This window comes from Anabrus simplex, chromosome 5 (assembly GCF_040414725.1).
Source record: "Anabrus simplex isolate iqAnaSimp1 chromosome 5, ASM4041472v1, whole genome shotgun sequence".
Classification (NCBI taxonomy): Eukaryota; Metazoa; Arthropoda; class Insecta; order Orthoptera; family Tettigoniidae; genus Anabrus; species Anabrus simplex.
The window spans coordinates 26875395-26899159 of NC_090269.1; the positions used below are offsets into that span (position 1 = coordinate 26875395).

A 23765-nucleotide genomic window follows, 5' to 3' on the forward strand; every position below is an offset into this window, starting at 1 on the left:
GGAAGATGCTTAAACATAAGAAGTTCCAGGACAGATTACCAACAAAGAAGACTGGCGCCCTTTGGACAAAGGAGAGGAAGGAGCAACACAGCCTGAGGATGCGCAACTACTGGGCAAACATCAAAACCCATTCCAAAATGCAATAGTTGAATGTCTTGGTCCTTAGCTGGCCTATACGAAACAAGAAGAAGAAAACAAAATATTGATATTTTGAGCGTAACTGCTCACAAGAGGAACAGGTTTGTTGTAACACTGCCAAATTAATTCTGCAGAAATAACTTGGGATTTAATTAACTTCACTTTTGTTTAGTAATAAATCATTCATCAGCCTCCAATACAAAATGATGGATGACAAATGTGCAATTTGTTATCTTGAATAATAATAATAATAATAATAATAATAATAATAATAATAAAACAAAATATTGATATTTTGAGCGTAACTGCTCACAAGAGGAACAGGTTTGTTGTAACACTGCCAAATTAATTCTGCAGAAATAACTTGGGATTTAATTAACTTCACTGTTGCTGACCACAGTGACAGAATTTTCAGGTACAAAATAATATATACTTTATTACAACCATCAATTTCATTACACATCTTCTTGCATAAGTAGCCTCTGCTGCGTAAGTACTGCAACATCCAACATTGGCTCAGGATTGAGTAATTCAGATACCTGTAAAGCGGAAACAAAATTAGCATTGAAGAACTCCAAAACTCTTTACAACTACTCATCTTTCAAAAAATAAATAATGGACCATTAATTCTGCTTATGCAGATAATACCGCATTTTTCCAATTTGTTGCAAGATTCCCCCTTCATTCTCATATATCACATATATATACCATGATGTTGGACACTAGAGCAGTCATTAGTTATGTTGCTGCAGATTTTGAAGGTATGATAATTTCAAAGAATTGTTAGATTGGTGCATTATACTTTCCAAGATGTACGGAACTATAGAAACATTCCACCCATTGCCAAATATTTTATAGGGTGCAATGTTGGGAGTTGAAAAGTCAGACTTCCTTTTTGTGAGATCTACTTCAAAGAACATAAGTAAGAGATCCATCCCCAACCCTGTATCAGTAAACGGGACTAAGGTGTATACATACATACATACGTACGAGATCACGTCGAAAATTTAGTAGTGTAATTTAACCCACCGTATAATCTCGAATACTACCCGCACGTCTTTTTTCAAAAATATTGCTTCCAAAATTGGGTGCGAGTCTTGGCAACAATGCTCTCTCCGTTCTCAATATGCGCTACTTCTGCGCTTGGCGTCAGTCTCACACACGTTCTTGGAGTATCAATGTGTATTCCACAAAGCGTTTGTGATCTTCTACTGTGAATGAGAAACTGAAAGTAGTTCGGGAAGCCAAAATTATTGGAAATTGTGCCGCCGGTAGGAAATATGATATTGACAAGTCATGTATTTGTGATTGGAGAAAGAAGAAAAATGTGCTATTAACATGTAGTGGTGATTGCAGAGCTTTTCGTGGACTGAGTGAACAGTTTCCAGAAATTGAAAAAACTTTATAAATATGTGACAGAAAGGCGGGAATTGGGATATGGTGTGTCATTCAAGTTTAAAAACTTCATGTTTATTCCGTATAGAACCGAGAATCTAATGGAAACAAGAGAGGTCCACCTATTCAATACCATATAATGTTATAAGAAAAATTATAACATTTTATTATACTCGGTACCGGTTTCGATGCTGGTGTGCATCATCATCGCCCAAAAATAAGAAAAATATACATAGACAAAGTTACAATAAACAATGCATAAAGTACATACAAATTTTACAGAGCTGGCAAGACCTAATTAAAAACGGGATCCATAAACATTAACCTATGACTTAAACTTAAAAAATAGCACCAACTGTCTTAAAACTATGAATATACGTCCTCTTGATAAAAGTCCTCTGAATCTAAAAAACATTGAACCATGTGCGAACAAAAACCAATGTTTCACTATCATAAAAGTCCAAGAGTATAATTTTTAATTTTGTTTAAACAATGTAGACATTTTGCAAGTACGAACATTTGACGAAACTCGTTCCGTCTTCAAGCAGAGCTGTCGAAACGTGCTGTGTCTCCTTCCAATTGTTGTGGACACTCTCTGCTTTATGATTTCTGAGGATTCTCTAAACAATACCATCCGAATGCAATGCTAAGATGGTCCCTTATGCAAGTTCACCGCCAATAACTTTTCCGGTACGGTATAGTACTTCCTCAAGTTACTGCATTTATGGGACATTAACACCAAGATCTGTAAGTATGCCGTAGCCGTCCTTTCGTGAGATACAGTTTCTTGAACAACGTGTGATCAAGGATTTAACGTTGATGGGACTAAAATTTCTGGGCGGTTGATCCGGGACCACATAATTTGGATGAATAATACGGGAAATTGTAGTTTCCGGGAACGTATAATCGAGGTTCTACTGTATCTTCACTGACCATGAAACATCCGCCCTGTTCAGGGTCCTCAGTTTCTGCCCCTCTAAGAAATGTCTATTTCAAATTGTGGCCGTCCTGAGGGAAGTGCCGAAAACCTCTTTGGCGATACACTTGGAAAAACAACAACATGTAACCATGGACATAATGTGGCCAACGCTCACTCTGTCATAGTCGTTTTCAGTACAAAGACGGTTATTCATCACCTAATGATATCGAGCCATCCCTAACTCGCTTCAAGACACCATCTAGTATTGAACCTCAATCCCTTCCACCTGAACTACTACTTCCTCTACCACGTTCCCCATACCTACGGGGCTGCAGGAGTGAATCTGGCCCTGTTCTATGGCCGGCTGCTGTTCCTGATGCCAAACTTGTGTGGAAAGATTTACCCTTGCATGTTTCTGTGGCTGTTGGTAGTGTGGTGTGTTGCCTGAACACAAAGAGGAGAATGTTGGGGCAGACACAAATACCCAGTCCCCGAGCCAGAAGAATTAATCAGAAGCGATTGAAATCCCCAACCTGACTGCGAATCAAACTCGAGACCCCCTCAACCAAAGGGCAATACGCTGACCATTCAGCCAAGGAGTCAGGCCCCTACCACCTGAACATCCCTTTCAAATAGCATCTATCGAGCAAGTAGCCGTGCAGTTAAGGTTGCGCAACTGTGAGCCTGCATTTTGAAGCAGCCTTGAAGATGGTTTTCCATGGTTTCCCATTTTCACACCAGACAAATGCTGGGGCTGTACCTTAATTAAGGCCATGGCTGCTTCCTTCTCACTCCTAGGCCTTTTCTATCCCATCGTCGCTATATGACCTATCTGTGTCAGTATGACGTAAAGCAAATTGTAAATAAGAGCATCTAATTTCTTCCTAATCAATCTATCTGACCCCAAATTCCTCTCCAACACAACCTGACAAAGCATAAATTCCATCCAGGTGGTTATCAAGTCCAGAGGTGGAGTTACATGGTATTAAATGATGCTTGTAATGATTTCTCCAGGGGTGAATAATTTTCTGTCCGTTGATCTTATCAATATCTTTGTGAGGGTATTCAAATTTACATCCATCACGGAGTATGGAATTCCACAAAAATAACTTGTTAAGCAAAGGAAAGCTATCTTCTTAGAAGATAAAGAGGGTGGTGCTATGGCTAAGGCAGCAACTCTACAGAGTTATATTGGGATTAACAACATTTCATAGTAAGATAAGTTCCTTTACTTCTTTTAAACACCAGTTTTCATATGAAAATGCATGTTGTATGTTTTAGCTGGTAGTAATGAGCAGAAGAGTAGTTACTGCACCAACAAGAATACAGTATAACTTATGGCTGAAACTTACCTCGTATTTCCTTGATGATTCAAATGCGTACTGGATACTAGTATCATACAGCAACATCTTGCTGTTTGCCAGGGCAAGGATGCAATTACGTAACCTTGCAATTGCCTCTCTGTCTTCTCGAGGTACAGCCTAGAAAATTCAGGGATAGGGCGTGGTTATATACACAGATAAATTTATAAGTAGTAATAAACAGTGTATCGGTCTGAATATTAGATGGCCCAAGTATAAGACAACCCTGGAATTTTGGGAGATATTTACATGAAAAATTATATATTGTGAAACCTCTTTAGTGCGTTCCTCATGAACACGTTTTCCCCCCTTAGTGCGTCGTAAATTCTCCTGGTATTAAATTATAAAAATACCTCACTTATCACGTCATAAATTTTCGCTGTTACTACTTAGTATGATCACATTTTTCGTAGCCCTGAAACTGTTATTTATCATCCGTTGTGAAAGGAATGGGATTTCCAACTCGGGTAAGAAAGAGCCCTCACTAGGGTTGCATGATAATGGGAAAAAGGCTTGAATTCCAGAACTTCATAGGATAAGTTGCACCTTTGGGGAGCGAGCCGTCAGCCTCAGTAATGTTCAGTTTTGCTTGCCAGTTAGCAGCGAGATTGCTGAATAACACAATGAGCCTGTTTGTGCTTTTTTTTTTTTTGCATTCCATTCAGAAATTAGGATATGATTTTGTGTTGAGTGGTACAGTGAAAGGTAGCGAATATTTGTCGTCTGATAGCATACATCTGGATGAGGAACATAATAGTGTGAAGCTGACTAGCATGGTGCATATTTGTCTTGTGGCAGCCTACATGTGGATTTGGAAAAAGTTGTGAAATTCCTTACTAATGGGGACAAAATTTAAATCTATCAGAAAGTGGACTGGCACCAGCAATTTTAAGTGCGCAGAGATACCGCAAATGTTGAAACTCTATCATTTGAGTTGGTCGAATCAAAGGTTTGTCGATTTCAAAATGGAAGCCAAAGCCGCAGTCGCACGTGGTCGAGTGTAACCTCCAATTCATTATGTAAGAGTGTGACCTGAAAATAATGTTTAATAACCCACTTTTCCAAAATAAAAGGTTTCTAATAACATTTGTTTTTAGGAAGAGTGTGATCTGCAATAATACTTTGATATTTTTATCAGCTCCTGTGCAAACGTTTTCATATTTTTGTTGTCTGGTGTTTTTCACTCCATTCAGTACACTTTTGTTATTTTATAGTCCCCAGCAGAAAAGGTTTTCATATTTGTTCTCTCGTGTTTTCCACACCTTTCAATATTCTCCTCTCATCTTTAGAAATGGTAGATAATTAAAGTTTGTGGTTTATAGCATTTAAAAATGCCTTTGCTGGCGGGACCTAGTATATACAGTGCACTATGTCTTCTGGTATGGGCTAGAGCAATTTTGTTACTTTCATTGATCTGTCTCAGCTTTATCCTTGGCTTTGACAAAATGAAAGTGACTGTGGTATGAGTGATGCTAATAATGCCACTCCTTCTGCAGCCAGTCCCTGTTATGAATGGTGTGAAAATATTGCTCATAGGGTCGGTTGGTGCATGCATTTCAGTGGGCTTGGCAGACTGATATGTCATACTATCCGCACACTTTATCTTGGTGCATTTACATCCTAGTGCTGAATCGGTCGACCTCGGCGATCTTCGAGATTCATACTGGCAACCTTTGAAACACAAACTATGAATCGCTTAAGCATCGTTGTGCGACATCTGGCGTAAACTTTACGTACTGGTACTGTTGTTGTTTACACATCAAAGTCAAAGTATAGAATTAATGCTAGGAACAAGAGTCGCATCGAGAGATATGTTTTATAATGTTATATAATGTGTATGTGACATAGTTGTTGGCTTAAGATGATAACGGTTTAGAAATTTCATATTGATCGATCATATTCTCGATTCAATTCAGATTTCATTTTCATTCAGTTGGCAGCACCAGGCAGCACTATCGATACCGGGACAGCTCGCTCCTTACTCCTCACCCCGTACACAAATGCATCAAGATAAAGTGTGCGGACAGTAGCAACTTCTGGCTCGGTGAGGAAAGCAACGGGAAACCACCTCACTCCTCATTTCCCTAGTACGCTTCTTCAGTGATGCCTAGGCCATCTATGACAGCTGATGGTCGAGCTGTTGTGGATCCAACCAGCCTTCGGGCTGAGGACTAAACATACAACACAGCATTTATACTCCGTACGGCTCTACTTCTAAATTGACGTTTTAGCAGATTTTGGCTCTGTCTGGTGGTTATGCGCTGAAGCATAGACATCCAACCAATCCCAAGCTGCCATTCATATCGATTTATATCGGCAGAGCACGATCTCGAAACTTAGTTGCCAACTCTAATATTTACATTCGCCACGTGGTTAACCTATCTCGCTCAGCGTGTTTGGTATTCGGTACAGTTCGCGATCTTTTGCATTTTCCTTCAATATTTAGTGTGTTTTTCATATTGTTGGAGGGTTCCAGTGACTCTAAGATCAGTAGTGTTCCCTTTGTAGGCCATAACCTCCTTTCTGTGCCAGCCATTAGCCATTAATGATGTGTTATTTCCTCATTCTCTTTTATTGTTAATAATATATTCTCTTATAGTGCCAGATATTGTTAGAAAGTGTAGTTCTTGTGAATTTGTTTTCAATCCATATTCGTTCGTTTTTCTGAGTACTGTATTACAATTTAAAAGAGCTGTTTACCGCGGTCATATTGCATCAGCTGTTCTCGCTGGCGTAGCGCGCTGGCAACAGAGGGAAGGCGATGCTCATTTGTTTTGCGAAACTTCAATTTAGAAGTAAGGCCGTGCGGAGTATAAAAATCAGACATTTAGCGTTTTGATTTTCAAGTTTAACATTTTGTAGCATCTATACTTCTAAAATTGAGTGTTTTGTAACAAATTTTAAACAAAATAGGCATAATAATCACCACCACTTGTCTTTTCCCATCTCATAGTTGCCGAGAACTTATCTGAATTAGCACGACGATTATATATATATAAAAACCACATACACCCTATGTTTAAGTTTTCACTATTATGTGTGCTTACTTGGCAGTAAATATAAGTGAATCACTCCCGGTTGATGTATGTGACAGCCCTCTGACGATTGGGACAAGGAATTTTGACATGTATGTAGTTCGCATACCTTTCTCGAGAAAAATTTCCTCTTACACCTTCAATATGATGCAACCGCATCCTAGAGCATTTCTTCTGTTGAGTGGTTCTATAATTCCAATGGTTTCTTTGCATTTTTTTAATTTTTTTATTTTTACAATTGGCTTTACATTGTACCAACACAGATAGGTCTTATGGTGACAATGGGACAGAAAAGGGCTAGGAGTGGAAAGGAAGCAGCCATGGGCTTAATTAAGGTACAGTCCCAGCATTTACCTGGTGTGAAAATGGGAAACCACGGAAAACCATCTTCAGACTGCCGACAGTGGAGTTCAAACCCACTATCTCCCAAATATTGGATACTAGCCGCACTTAAGCGACTGCAGCTATCAAGCTCGGTCTTTGCATTTTTAGCATCTCTAATACCTCTAGGTTTAAATTTTGCAGTCGTGTTCTAAGGTGTTGGTTACGAGGTACCCAACCTCTAGCAACAAATTCCCGACTATTTCAATGTGATGTGATAAATGAGCAGTAGCACCACATCTGGCATGCCCTGCAATCTTTCTCTCTCTAGTTGTTTCACTCATGACTGAGTACCCAGACCTCTTATTTGATGAACCCATCTTTTTGCGACCTGTTCTCATGACCTTTTGCCATAAACTTTTCCATGGACAATAAGGTTTTCCAGGTTGTCACTCTTCTCCTCATAATGTGACCAAAGGATTGCAGGATTCTCTGGTACACAACTTAGCACTTAGACAGTCTTCTATTCCAACTTCCTGGATGACAATCATTTGTTCGCCTGGCTGTCTATCTCATCGCACCATCCTTCTCCAGCACCCGATTTTGAAGATGTTGATTCAGTTTCTGTCTTTAGCTTTTATGGTGCACGTTTCACATCCATACAAGAAAATCGAGTATATAAGTCAGTGGACTAGTATTTTCTTCGTAATCATTGTCACTGCCCTATCTTGGCAGATCATCTTTAATTTTGCCATAGCTATATGTCCCAGCAAGATGCAACGCTTGATTTCTTTTCCACAACTATCTGAATCTTTGATTATTGAACCCAGATAAGTAAACTGACCAACTCTTTGAAGGTAGCTGAATCTCTGCACCTTTGCTGACGATCATTAGTTTTGCCTTGATTCAACTGATCTCTAGATTGTCGCTTTCTTGTTGTACACAATCCATTACCCTGGCAAGCTCCTTTACACTGCTGGCTACGAGTGTGGTGACGTCTGCAAAATGCAAGTTGTTGATTCTCTTCCCACCTCTTCAGTTGTCTACACTGTGCCTCATGATATATTCACAATAGATGTTGAACAGTCATGTGATTAGATGCATCCTTGTCTTACAACTTTAGAAACTTTGAAAGTTGACCAGGTTGTTATGGTATATGCCTTTTATACGGGAAATGAGATAAGATGGAATTCACATTTCCTGTAGAATACACCACAATTTCATCCACAAAATAAAATTAAAAGCCTTTTAGTAGTCAACGAAATACAGAAACAACAGAATACTGAATTCTTGTACCTTCTAACCAACTGATGAATATTTAGAATCTCTTCCCTAGCTCCTCTTTCCTAGACAAAGCCAACCAGTTCTGATGATGATGCTTGTTGTTTGAAGGGGCCTAACATCTAAGGTCATCGACCCCAGGCAAACCAGTTCTGATGGAAGCAGATAATTAATGTAAGGCTTCAGATGTTCATTTATGATGCACAGCAAGATTTTACACGCATGTGATATTTAGTGAGATGGTTCGATAATTCCTTGTTGATACCTTTTTGTAAAGTGGTATGAGGATGGGAGTGAGCCAGTCTTGTAGCAATACAGAACTGTTCCATATCTGCAATAATACAATTCAGAAATTGATGTATCTGTCAGATCTTATGCACTTGACGGGAGGTTGAATTCTCTATCAAAATTCCTCCTGCAGCCAATGAAGGCCAGCCATTTAAACCAACTCATTCTGAAACATTAATTACTGTATATGAGCACTGAGGACAATTACAGAATAATTTTCAATATGCCGAGAAAAAGAACTCAAATACAAGATGAAACAAAAAGTTGTGAATATAAAGTAACAAAGGGAGTGAAGACTGATTTTAAGGCCACAGAACATTTTTGATCATCAGACAACTGTGGATGAGGAGCCCATTTGGTACTAAAGTCAGATATATTGAGAAGAACTGAAATTATTTGGGTCTAAGGGTAAAATTCAGGACTTTCTCTAAAGTACTACATCAATATTTGCATGTGGTATGGAAATAAACTCAAAACAAATTTGAAAACTTGGTAATCAGGGATCGAACCACTTAACTCTGGCTTTCCAATTCTAAACATTTTAACACAAATTATCCAAGACTGTAATCAAGCCAAAAGGAGTATTATAAAAATAAAAAGGACAAACCAAAAATAGTGTATACATATTGAAATTAATGGTCAGTACTGTACTTGCATAGAAATTTGAAAAGATTTGATAACTAAAGTGTGATTTACAGTATTTACTCGTGTATTAGAACCCCTTTTTTCCCCCCACTTTTACAGCCAAGAAAAGTAAAGGGGGGATCCATTATGCGATAACTTCAAATTCTGTGCAGGTGAACACACGACTTCTAGGCTATAAAGAGCTATAAATTGTACATTCTACACTATTCTTTAACAAACTTCAATCAATCAATCAATCAATCAATCAATCAATCAATCAATCAATCAATCAATCAATCAATCAATCAATCAATCAATCAACAATCAATCACTACTGATCTGCAACTTATGAATGTATTTGAGTTATACTAGCTATTTTTCATGGAAGGCAGCAATTCTAAATGCAAAAAGACAATAAATGGACACGACTTTTAGGTCTAGGTCTATATATATGAAGGAAATATAGTATAGGTGGCCGGCACAAGGTTGCACTTGACACTTGTAATACATGTTGGCACCACTACAAAAATGAAATGAATAATGTCACCTGTCAATCAGAATAAACAATCTACTACTTTTTATGTCAGATACAGTTAATCATTTCATTAATGTTAATTAGTATTTCATTCCATATAGTGCTTATAATATTTTATTTGCTTACACAAATATGAGCATTTAAAAAGATATTATAAAGTTTAAGCAAGCCACAAAATAAATACGAACTATTTTCAGTTGATTGTTGTTGGCAATATGGGTAGTATAGTGGTGCCATCTATATCTAGCTTGACTACTGTATTTAAGTGTTGCCGTTTCGTCTGTCATAGCCAGCACGTGGTCAGGTGTGATTTGCGCGTTTATGAAAGTTTTGTTTTCTTTGTGAGATAATTATGAAATTTTATTTTAACGAATGCAGTGCGATGTCATGGAAACGACAACATAGTTATGAACCATGATGTAATAATCCTTTGTGCCGCAGAGTGGCCCTTAACAGTCAGGCATTAGAATTAGTGGGGAGAACTCGCAAGTTTTACGAGGGAGAGGAAATTCGTACGCTTGTATAACCGCCTCTCTGTTCCTGCAGATTAAGTTGTGGAACGCATGTATCAACATTAGGGCTTTCAAAGCATGCTGTTATTTAGACAGGTGTTCGCCTCCAAGAACACAAGGAAAAAGGGATTGGGGAACACAGCAGTAGCAGAAACGGGGCTGTAGTAGGGACTTGTTTCACAGCACTCCGGGAAAGAAACGAATGAAACTATCTCCTGTAACAGCAATTAATTATTTCCAGGCTGATGCAATACGAAGACACGTGTATGACTATTATTACAGCTCAAAGTCCCTTCTGTCATTGTTACGGATTATGCACCTTATCACTCTGTAATAATGGACAAGACCCCTACTTTGAGTGCCCGTAAAGAACTGTTAGTGGAATGGCTGCAGTAAAGAAATATCCCCGCAAATGTGTATGACTAAATTAGTTGACGAGGTAGCGAAGGAACAAGGGCACGAGGTTATTAGGTTTCCGCCGTGCCACTGTCACTTCAACCTAATGGAGTTGGTTCGGTATGGGGTGAAGTGAAACATTACGTAGGTCTACGCACTAATAACAAGTCCTTCACAACTACTGAAGTGGAAGGACTGTTCCAGGAGAGTACTGCTGGAATGGATGCGGCTTCGTGGAGGAAGAAATTTAGCCATGTCGAAACATTCATTAACTCGGCAATGGCAATAGCCTTACATGGCATCATTAATGACGTCAGGAGTTGATGATCTGCCTAGAGGACAATAACAATAACAACAAAGGCGACGGTAGTGATAGCAGTGATCTGGAAGGTATCGAGCCTCTACCTGTATGAACCAGGTATGAAAATAGGTTTCTGAATTTTCGTAAATTTTATAGATTTTACTTGAAACCTTTTGTCTTAGCACCGGTGTACATTATTCTAACATTTATAGGTGTATTTAAAGTGAGATTCTTGTCGGCTGATTTCTGCCGTATTTTCTATCATCGCGATAATAAGAATTTCGTAGTATATGTATCTCGAATCATTCTGTGTGATGAATTTTTTAAATTGTAAACTTAATCGGTGTGTTGAAAGTTCGATTTTTGTTGGCCGACTTCATTTGCATTGTGTATTATCGCGATGACACTGAAAGCATTTCTCCCATGTTTTTAAAAACTCACGTGTCGTGCAATCAGCTTTGTGCGCCATTGCAGTGTGACCAACATTGTGCGCAGCTGTCATGTGCAACCTTACGCCGGCCCACCTATAAGTTTGAATTACTCTTATATCACGACATTCGTTATATCTCACTAATTCCACTGATGAGGTTGACGTCAGGAAGGGGAAACGGTCGTAAAAACTCGCTATGTAGATTTGTCTCGCTTCATACTCGATCCCATAGAGAAAAGGGTATCATTAAGCAATACTGATACAAAATAACTTAATAACCAATCATTTGTCTCTGTGAGTTGAGCAGTAGGCCTACCACACAGTAAACCTGATCATTGCTTTCATTTGAATTATCGTCTTGTGCTGCCAACTTCCCTGCTACCGGCGTGTCGTCATTCCAAGTGACGCCATCTTCACTGCCATCTAATCAGCCATAACAGCAGCAGCAACCCAGCAAGCGAGAGCATTCGAGGTCCCGTCTTTTTGAACCTTTTAAAAATAGTTTCTTTGCCGACTATAGAGTCCAAACAGTGTGAATATTCCAAAATGGTTTCTAGATGGTCTCTCCCAGTTGGTGTATATCTAGCAGAAGCCACTCCTTTCGAACAAAGCCATGTAGAAAGTGTGCCAAACCACCAGCTGATAACTAGCATATGTTACGAGTTGTACTTCCGAATGTAATACATAATGACTGGAAGAATCTTCTGAAAACTGCGGCTTTTGAAAGCCAGACCCTTATTTTAAAGTATATTTCATGCTTATTCTCTACATTTATCCCATCAGGATTTACTTGAATAAGTGTAAATGAGATAAGAGAGACCGCATTGTTTAGGTATGCTATTGCCCGGCTAGTGCCAAACGTTCCACAACAGAAAGAATAAAAATAAATAACAGGAAAGTTTGCCGCATTTATGGATATCTACAGGTGTGCCATAATGCGTTTTATCATCATCATGTTTAATGTCCGGCTCCATGGCTACATGGTTAGCGTGCTGGCCTTTGGTCACAGGAGCCCCAGGTTCGATTCCCGGCAGGGTCGGGAATTTTAATCATCATTAGTTAATTTCCCCGGGGGCTGGGTGTATGTGTTGTCTTCATCATCATTTCCTCCTCATCACGACGTGCAGGTCGCCTACGGGAGTCACGTCAAAAGACCTGCACCTGGCGAGCCAAACCCGTCCTGGGATCTCCCGGCACTAAAAACCATACGCCATTTCATTTTTTCATCATGTTTAATTATGTACGTTCCTTGTCTCCATTTTTTATTAATGCACACCCTAGTATGTTTTGTTTGGCATCTCTGAAAAATGTTAAAAGTAAGCGAAAACATAAGATGATTATTATAATTTATTTTTTTATTATTCACTAATCGGCCAACTAGGGACCACAATAAGTTTCATTATACTTTCTGGCGTTTACTCAGTTTTCAATAGATCCAGTAGGTTTTCATTAGCTCGCTGTGTTGAGCATGATGTTCATCCGATCACTTTGCACCAGTTGTCCACTTCACCTCCCGGAAAGTCCCAAAAGTCACAATGCTTTTTCTGAAAAAGTCTTGTTTGTACAGGTCATTATTATTATTTGTTAGGTACGTTGGCAAGTAAAACTATAGTTATGATTGGGTGTTTTTTTAATCACGTTTTAAACCTACTTCTCTCCCAAAAAGTATGTATATTGGCCCGAGTTACGAGATATTAAACGATCACTTTGTTTATGATGTCGCCTGCTATATTAATAGCAACAACCATGGATATTCTCAACTAAAGTAAACTCGTTTCCTCATCCCGAGGGGGTGCAGCTCTTTTTAGACATGCTGCCAGTGAAGGGGAGATGCATGTACCATTTTTACCGCATATCAACCTTTCTGCCATTCGTAAATCTCTGGCAGCATGGTATCGGGAAACGAACTCAAACTCCCGAGAGCGGCAGCTAATTGTGCTAAACATTACGCTGGCAGACATTCTTAACTACAAAACACAGACATATAGCATGACTGATGCATGCCTGCAATGCACGGGTCGGACATGAAACTATTCATCTATTTGTGCGACGTCATCAGAGCCGCAGTAGGCCTACGCTACAGAGGTGGACATTTCTTAACTACGAAACACAGATGTACCGCATGACTTCGACGTGTTTTCATTGCGTGGGTTGTACGAACAAAAAATTTCACAAATATGTGCGGTCATCAGAGCTGCGTAAGGCCTTTAGCTGCTTTGAAGTGGAATCATTGTTCTTCTCTGACGAATTACACTGGGGGGGAGGTCTTGTATGCAAGATTTATTTCTTTCATTTTCTTTGTCTTGAAAAGCCAGGGTGGGTCTAATACACGAGTAAATATGGGTAAATATTCCAGATCTTACCTAAGCTTTCAATATTATAGATTCTTTACCTCAGCTAAGTTTTGTGTATATCCTCCACCACCGTCCATGTTAGGCGGAGTAGGATAGAGCCAAATGAAGCCATTGTTCCCGAGAATAATACTTGCTCCACAGGGCAAATTGTGGAAGTGGGTTTTCCGACGTTTGACCAAACTTGGAAATACTTTCACAAGAACTCCTTGAGATAACTGTCAATACAAAAGATATCATACTATATACACAACTGAAGCATTTTAAAAAACAAGATTTAACTTAACAGATGACAAGAAAGAAACACATATCAAACATCAACAGATGAGATAACAGTCAATAACATGATGGTATGATGGTAAACAGTGTGAAAAGTCATGTTGTAAGTTTCACCAACAGGAAAAGTCCACTCAGTTTTAACTACTGTGGTGATGAGGTGAAAGTAACTGAAGGGGATCACTTTCTAGCTGTTAATATAAGATCTACATAGGGGTAATCACATTAATCAAGATATAAAGGTTACAGATCTCTTCATATGGTTATGAGGGTATTTAGGAGTTGTAGTAAGGATGTGAAGGAGAGAGTATATAAGTGACTGGTAAGATCATAATTAGAGTATGATTCCAGTGTATGGGATCCTCACCAGGATTACTTGATTAGGGGACTGGAAAAGACCCAAAGGAAAGCAGCACAATTTGTTTTGGGTGATTTCCAACAAAAGAGTACTGTTAAGAAAATGTTGCAAACTTTGGGTTGGGAAGACTTGGGGGTGAGGGGATGAATAGATCTACTAAGCAGAATGTTCTGAGTTATTAATGGAGCAATGGCTTGAAATGACAATAGCAGATGTATAAGCTTGAGTGGAGTTTTTAAAAGTAGGAAAGATCATAATATGAAAATAAAGTTAGAATTCAAGATGACAAATTGGGGCAAATACTCATTTATAGGAAGAGGAAGTAAGGATTGAAATAATTTACCAAGGGAGGTGTTCGATAAATTTCCAAGTTCTTTGAAATCATTTAAGAAAAGACTAGGTAAACAAGTGATCGGGAATCTGCCACTTGGGTGACAGCCATATCAGTGCGTATCAGTGGTGAATGATTGGAATTTACTATAATTACGACAGAAGAATTCATTTCATTCACAAAAATCCTCAGAATAGCTTCTTTCTCCAGTTAATTGAAGATTGTAGACCCTCACAGATATACCGAACGCTCACTTGAACTTTAAGCACAATGTTAGTCGAATGGTGACCTCACCATGTGCAGGTGTAGTGGTGAAGTCAACTGCAGAATCAGGCCAGCAGCATAGGGGAATGATGAAATGTTAACATGGAGAACCGATAAATGAAGTCGCCTTATTGACTTTATCGAGAGATTAGTATTGTTGTCATCACTCCTGTGTTAATATGTTTATTTTGGCAGTGCAGATTCTGTATCAACATTTTTTTTTTTAGTATGGTGTTCCTTAAAGTGATGTTTGCATTAGAACAACATGTTTTCATTTTGAAATGCTATACAAAGTATCCAACTGCCAAGGAGTGCTGATTTCAATTTCTTTGCAAATTTCCTGGTGTCACTAACTCTCACACAGAAAATAACTAGTTTCGCTGAGTGCCTGCAAACCCGTTTAGGTGGTGTCAGAAGTGTTTCAGAACTACAAGATGTTACTATGATATCTGCTATGTTTTAATCTCTTTAGTTTCACCAGAAATAGCTTTCTATGACTGCAATTTGATACAGAGTACCATGCAGATATGACAAGTATTTTACCAGCCAGCAGGAGCTTGAGTGGTGTTTCTGCACAGTTATAAAATAAGGACCCTATTATCCAGGATGATTTTGAGCAATGGGAATCAACTGCAGGAGGTAATCCCCAAGGGGATAAGGAAGAGAAGAAGTTTAACAGACATGCGTCCAGAAGTGCCTGGGTTCCACACTAGAGGGTGGTACTGCTTCAATGCTGTTGCCAATTCAACCTAGAGTGGATGTAGAGTACAATTGCCGGGTATTCCAATCAGGAACAGGTTGACAGGGTCTTTACATACGGAGAGGCAAATGGCAGTTGGCAGCATGGCTGTACCAGGTAAAGTACAGTCAAACCTCAATTCTCCGTTTTTGGAGGGATCACGGAAAAAAATGTACAACACGGGAAAACTGAAAATCCGGGAACGAATGAACCATCAACAATTTGGCTAAACATCACAAAAATGAAATATGTATATACTTATAATCTTGCAAAGACGCCTAAACCACAGCCCCTACGGGCCTTCCGCCTACCAAGCGACCACCCTCGGTCCGAAGGCCTGCAGATTACGAGGTGACGCATGGTCAGTGTGACGAATCCTCTCGGCCGTTATTCCAGGCTCTCTAGACTGGGGCCGCCATCTCACCATTCAATAGCTCCTCTTTTAAAGGTAATCGTAGAATGAGTGAACCTGGAACCAGCCCTCATATCGAGGTAAAATTGCCTGACCTGGAACCGGTAATTGAAGCCGGGCCCTACGGGTGAGAGGCAGACAAGTTAGACCGTGGGGCCAGCTTCAAATATTAATTACCGGTAGGCCTACGCGACTTAAATCTCGAAACTTTACATTCAGTTCTACCGGGAAAACTTTTGTCAGTTTTGCTCTGAAAACCTTTTTCAGTTCAGCAACTTCGATCAGCCGGAGCCAAACTCTTCGAAAAATATAATACCCGTAACGGCAAGCCAAACAACAATCGACCACAAGTAGTTTTTAATTAATCTAATAAAAATAAAGCACATTAGATACAAAAGCGTCCAACATGATGGCAAAATCCTCTTTTTTATCTTCCATTATATGGTCACGGGTATACTATTCGTAGTCAGTTTATGGAAATCTTGTACCACGTAAATTAGGCCTACATTGGCATTTCAAGGTTATGTTGAACTTGAGAATATCGTTTCGAATGTAAGTATCGATCTTCAAGTTCTCAGATGCATTAAATTCAATTCTGCCTGTCACTAATCACAATCAAATTGGAAAGAGAAAAAATATCATTAACACTTCCGAAATTACGATTATTCACGACCTTGAGCTCAGCTGGAAAGGATGCTCGTTGTACAAGTCGGTACAACTGCGAAATGATACAAAGCTTTAAATGTAACATGCCCAAATAAAACGTCTGCGGTTTTTACAAGTTTACAACATTTTAACACAAAAACGTGAAATTCCCAGTCTTATATTAGGACGAAAACAGTAATAGGCAATTCCAAAACCTCCCATGGCTTTATGTATGTAAGGTGCAATATCTGTTCTGGTCTCGATAACATAATCGTGTACGATAATATTAAAATACTACTGTAAATTTCTGTTACTTAAGAAGGGGCACTTTCAATTCCTGCCTGAAAGCCCAGTGACTATACAGTGCCCTGAGGGAAATGCCGAAAACCTGTTCGGTGATACACTTGAAAAGAAAAAGTTAAAAACAAAAGCAAAAACATCTAACCCTGGACATAATGTAGACGTTTTCCAAGTACGAACATTTGACGAAATTCGTTCCGTCTTCAAGTAGAGCTGTTGAAATGCGCTCTGTCTCCTTCCAGTTGTTGTAGACACTCTCTGCTTTAGATTTCCACGGATTCTCTAAACAATACCACCCGAATGCGATGCTAAGATGGTCCCTTATGCAAGTTCGCCGCCGATCAGTTTTTCAGTACAGTACTTCCTCAAATTACCGCAATGACGAGACATTAACTCCAAGATCCGTGAGTATGCCGTAGCCGTCCTTTCGTGAGATGCATTTTCTTGAAAAACGTGTGATCGAGGATTTAGCGCTGATGGGACTGAAATTTCTGGAAGGTTGATCCGGGAAATAGTTTCTTCGAGGAACGGACAATGTGGGATTTTTACAACGTGATTTAATTAGAATGCTCGCGAGACCACCTAATTTAAACGAATAATACGGGAAAACGTAGTTTCCGGGAACGTATAATCGAGGTTCTAATGTATCTGCTCTTGACGGCAACCACGCCATAAAATGTTTGCAACTGTATTTTGCCGTTTATATGAGACAGGCTCGTTTACGGGAATGGGTGTCCATGAAGAGCAGGTGCGAAGGGTACGTACAGTACAGCAGCCTTGGATGAAGATGTGATCAAGATGACCCAGGTATCAGCACCAGGCATGGTGTATGCCAGAAGACCGAGTAGAATATTCTCCATGAAAACTGCTACTACCCGTCTGCAATGTGTGTACAGGGCTTATTACTAATGGTCTTTCCTCCGGAAGCATGGTTTTGTCGCCCCCAGTACTCTGGGATTTCAATCATCGGTTCTATTCACTGACAGTAACAAAAATCAATGAGTAAACATCTGTTCGTCATTGCTTACCCAGCACCGGTTGGCTTGTGATAGGCATGAAGCATTCCTTTTAAACATTGCACCGGTGACAAGAAATGGTGCCTGCATGTCAACATGAAGAAAAGGAAAGAGTGGCTCAGCCCATTAAAAAAAAAAAAAAAAAAAAAAAAAAACCACTCCCTGTGCCAAGGATAGCGCCCATCCACAGAAAATCATGTTATGTGTTTGGTGGAACAGAGATGGCATTCTTCACCATGAACTTAAAATGTAACGATTACCTCTGCTGTGTATAGTGACCAGCTAAGATGGCTTGCCGTTGTTATTGACAACAAAAGACAAAGACAACAACCAGGTTTATTGCTCCATGATAACGCTTGTCTGCATACAGCGCAATTGACCAAAGGTATGATTGCCTGAACTTGGCTGGAACCTCTTCCTCATCCTTTGTATTTCTCTGATTTTTACCCCCTCAGATTTCAATCTTTTCTGCTCTCTTTCTAACCACATTCAGGGGCAAGTGTTTCCTGACGAAGCTTCTCTTGACCAATGGCTAACAGATTTCTTCCAGTCAAAACCAAAACAGTTCTACAGGCGAGGCATTCAACTGCTACCTAAACATAGGCAGGTCATAGAGAGTAGAGGTGAATACATCACTGAGCGATTGTGAGTTACAGTGCATGACAGTGACAGTAAAATAAAATAAAATAAAATATAAGAACCGCATGAACTTATGCATCGACCTTATATTTTAGGCTGAAGATGTCTCACAAGGAAGAGACGAAATATGCCCCTTTTTAAAAATAAAGTTTAAAAAAGGAATAATATTGTACTGTATTGTAAAGGTGGAGTCACTCAATCATTAAGACCTCCTATCTTGTTTAGGCTGACAATATTGATTAATTATAAGATTTATTTCTTGCAGTACGAGTGATATCGTCAATCTCCATAACACTCATCTGCGTGCCACGCAGAGTCCCCGAAGTACGTGGCGGTGAAAAATTAGCCTTGGTTCAACCTCAATGTGCAGGTGGGGATTACTGGCAATTGTCTTGTGGACCAGTCATCCTCAAAACACCCTCGCAGGCAAGGCATATCTGATCATCCTGCAGGTGACCGTGACTTGCATGCTGGAAGAGGTGCATTTGATGGTTATGAAGGGTTATGTAGTTGTTACATGATGGTATTCCACCTCCTCATTACTGTGCAGAGGCATCTCCTTAATGTTTCCCTGGATGATGGATCGCATGAGAAGGTCAAGTTGCATGGCACACCCAGTCTCCGGACCTCAACCCTTTTAGAAGTCTACCTGTGGGATCACCCAAAAGGTGTCATGTATGCGGAGCCCATCTCGGATGTGCAGACACTGGAAAAATGCATTCACGCTGGCTGTGACATCATTCGGATGCAGGCTGGCACATTTGAATTAATAACTGTGGCAGTCTCCGTTGCTGCGCGTAGTACGGCGCATGTCCTGAAGCATATCGTGGTCATTTAAAAAACCACATCTAACAATGGCCTCATGAGAACATGTGGTGCACTCCATTGCACTGTACAGGAATGCTGAACAAATAAAGTAAATGGTTTCTAACATAGAAGCCAAGCATTCCCAACATGTCCATATGACCTTTTTTGTTCCTTGTTAGGGATCGTCTCCTGCAGTTTGTTCCTATTACTCAAAATCACAATGTATATAAAAGAAATTTTTTAAAAAGCTGCAAATCTTTTGGTCTTCATGAAAAGTAATAATTTTAGTCACTTATAAACATAGCATTTTTATAACTTCATAATTGCAAGAGCAAAATTTCCATTAAGCTGAAGAAAAAATCCACCTTTACTCTGTCTTTAATATATGTCATACCAACCAAAGAAACTGTGACAAGCTGCAGAGCCATACACTTCTACATTACAACCTCAATTCACTGATACTCACTTTTCCATATCTTAAACTTCTTGTATACAAAGACAAGGAACCATCCATATATAACTGCTGGACTTCAGCACTAATTAAATCACCTTCTTGAAGATACTTCCTCATCATTTGTTGATCTTCTGCTGACCTCCTCCTCTGAAAGAAGAGAATTAAAGTATGAAAAACATTATGGAGGAAACACAGAACAATAAGAGTATAATGTAACAGGGGCACATTTTGATTAAATCCCCTTGTGATGTCTGATGGTACACCTTGTTAAGGACGGTATGGCTAACAATAGTGAACAATGAATTCTGAGAATGGAAATAGATCATTCATAAATTCCTGAACTAGTTCTGAAAAGTGTTGAGAGCCTTCCCAATTCTCATCTCTGTATTTGCAAGTTAAATGAAGTTTCAAAGTCAGTCAACTAAAACTTATTCATTTTTTTGTTGAAGGCTATTTTAAGTTGAAAGATGGTGAGCAATCTTACTTACTTCTGCCTGTACAAATAAAGGCAATATACCATATTTACTCTCACTATTAGACCCCCTTTTTCTCCACTTTTACAGCCAAAAAACGTAAAGGGGGGTCCAATTTCTGATAACCTCAAATTTTGTGCAGTGAACAAGACTTCTTGGCTATAAAGAGCTATAAATTGTGCATGCAAACATTCTACACTCTTCTTTAACAAACTTATGAATGTATTTGAGGTATACTGCCTATTTTTGTTTGAAGGCAGAATTTCTAAATGTAAAAAGTCAATAAATGGTGAACATGACTTTTGGGCCTACAAATAAAGTAAATATAATCCGTTTTAGTTACTCATATTGCACCTGTCCAGGGCTCCAGTGCATAACAATTTATATTAATTGGCTTGTAAAGTGGCTGTAAGGATTTATTCGACGAGACCCTTGGACATTCCCTGGAATCGAAAACCATCACCCCTACTTGAGTTTTCCTCAGCTTGCTCAAGAGCTTGGGTTCGTGGTATGTCCGGAAGGGGGCTTAAACTATTTAATTCCAAGTAAGGGGAAAGAGTCTCGGATATCATAGGAATACGAACACATTACTAATGAGAAGGAATACCGTCATTTGTACAAACACTTTTAATTAACTAAGAAAAACACTTGAAATTTCATTACATACAGATATGCCGAAATATTTATTAATACACTACACTAATTCATAATCAGGTCTGAGCTTGGATGTCCTTTTCTGTCTTTCTCTCAGACTGGCATTTATCATTTCATAACCTTCAAATCATTAAACACACTGAAAAAAGGGCGCCCCCTTTTGAAGTACCTAACACACGAAGATCTTATTATATTAAGCATTTTACACATATGTTATTTACAAGGGCATATCTTCTTACGGCACGAGTTGTATCGCCCAATTTATTTGTATCATGTTAATTGAGGTTTGTTGAAATTATCGAGTACCCTTCGAAACACATGATAGCTATGTCACATTCTCTATGCTAATGACCTCGTTTGATTTATCACACGGAGTATTTACCCCTCATAACGCCTGTTTCATAGGGATTTACCTAGGCGTTAATATAACAAATGACATTTCATTTCAACGGTGTTCCTAAAAACAACAGGCATATCAACCGACAACCAATAAATTGCATCACCTAACATATAATACACACACTGGAAGAAATAACATAACACCTTGCATTTGCTTCTCCATGCCAGAGAAAAAAAAAAAAAAAAAAAAAAAAACAACAACAACACAGGATCTTGGTACAGCTCCGATTAGTTACCACATGTGGGCAACAGTCTCCTTCGAACCCTGGAGCCTCGAGCTCAGGACTTCCATATGTGGGGTGTACAAAAAAACCTGAAACCCTATCCCGGTTTTTATTTTAATAATAATAACAAAGGTAGAAGGAGTTCATTCATTTGTCATACCTAAGATATGTGCGACGGTGTCTTTATCTTGAATTGTGCATGTTTTCGTTCTACTATGGAAAGAAAGGAGGACTGAAAGCATCCCTTTACATAGTGGCCAGCGAGCTCCTTTCATTCTCCCAGGCCATAAACTTGTCAAACGGTTCGGCTCGCCTGTCTTTTATTTTCTTTTTCCCTCACTCACAGAGCAAGGCTATCCACTTACTTGCTATATTTAAATACTCATATTATCGCAAAACAACTTTCTCTCTGCGATTCATTGGCGCTATCAGCGTGCCACCCTACATATGACCTCAGCCATCTTATCCATGTGATGGCATTTTTCACCGTCCCAAATATCTCTTCTACCGGAGAATACACATATGTAAACACCACTGTACTTTCAAACTTACGAACTCACAAATCACGTACCGCCCCTTTCATCCTCATACCCCGAAAACAATACACATTTAACCAGAAGACTCTAGCCTTCAGAATAAAAATAAAATAAAATAATTCATGGTTAATCGCGGTCTATGAAATTCAAGTACACCCCACACTTTGTTTATTGCCGTCTTGTAGTATGCAGCCTTAAATCTATACAGGAGGAAATTCTATCATCAGGTGACGTATCATCCTAAATAACTAATCGGGAAATTTGTGATGATTCGTAGCATTTAAACTCAGCCTTGGACGATCGGATCATATTATGAAACCTTATTCCCCGTTATCTACATCACGTCACCTGTAAATTATACTAGGGCCTTATTAATTACCATGCATTATATTCCCTAATTAATGAAATATTACCATGCATTATATCCCCTAATTAATGAAATGAGTGGCTCCGGCCACGAAGAAAATCTCACAGGAAAATCTTATCAACTATAATCCCTGAAACCTGCGTTATACTCAAATGATATTCAAAGTATTTACATGCAAATGATTTTACTTCCCTACACGTGACTAGCTATCAAGATAAATGAAAGAGTACTCATCACTTCAGCGATTCGCTACCCTCAGGGAGTACATCCATCAGCTTAGGCGGTCATCGGGGCGTTGATATCTGCAGGGTTGTCCAGGGTCCTCATCTGCTGGTTCGTCCGCATGCCGATTGGATCCTCAGATGTCGTCGGAAGGTCCAGAGTATACCTGATATGTTGAAGTGACTATACAGCGGACCGCTCACCAGCCCTGAAGTTCTCGGAGGTCAAATATGCAATGAGGAAGGATTAATGTGTTATAAATGCACTAAGTGTGTCATGCATTTTAAATCTGTCACGGCTAAAGGTACTCATATATTCAAGTATCCTAGCCCTAGATTGTTAATCTGTCCTGCAGCTCGACACCATTGCCTTCCCTTGCACACACTAGTTCTCCATAAATACTGTAGTTGACTCTAGGAGCACCACGCACTAGACGGATGCACTCACAGGGTTTGAACATACGTGTTAATGTATTTTTTTATCGGTCATCAATCGACCCACTCCGCTTCAATAATCTTTAATCCAATGTGCAACTCACTGCGTTAGAGCGAATACGGCGGACACTGCCCGGTCTACAAACCGATGGCTGAATGCCAATCACTGATGTCGTCGGTTCGAACCTCACTGCAACACTGTGATCGAACTATATCTTGAACACCCCGCGCCTCCCTGATACATAATCCGAATTTAAAAAAATTCACATCCAGATCATTGCAGACTGCATTAGAAGCATGATCAATATCTGGCTTGCAACGCACTGTC

General features: G+C 39.4%; 1 protein-coding gene across 2 annotated transcripts in view; it reads right to left on the minus strand.

The window, feature by feature from the left end:
* Nucleotides 1-554: 554 nt before the first annotated feature.
* The window catches only part of Rrp4 (exosome complex component Rrp4), a 31474-nt gene continuing 8263 nt past the window's right edge, over nt 555-23765 (minus strand). The window contains exons 3-6 of one of the 2 annotated variants that reach the window (XM_067146812.2): nt 20141-20275; nt 13929-14105; nt 3805-3933; nt 555-677 (exon numbers count right to left, since the gene is read on the minus strand). In XM_067146812.2, coding sequence (XP_067002913.1) covers nt 594-677; nt 3805-3933; nt 13929-14105; nt 20141-20275 — 525 coding nt within the window. In that variant the 3' untranslated portion in view covers nt 555-593. The remainder of the gene's footprint in view (nt 678-3804; nt 3934-13928; nt 14106-20140; nt 20276-23765) is intronic. The other variant, XM_067146813.2, reaches the window with a different exon arrangement.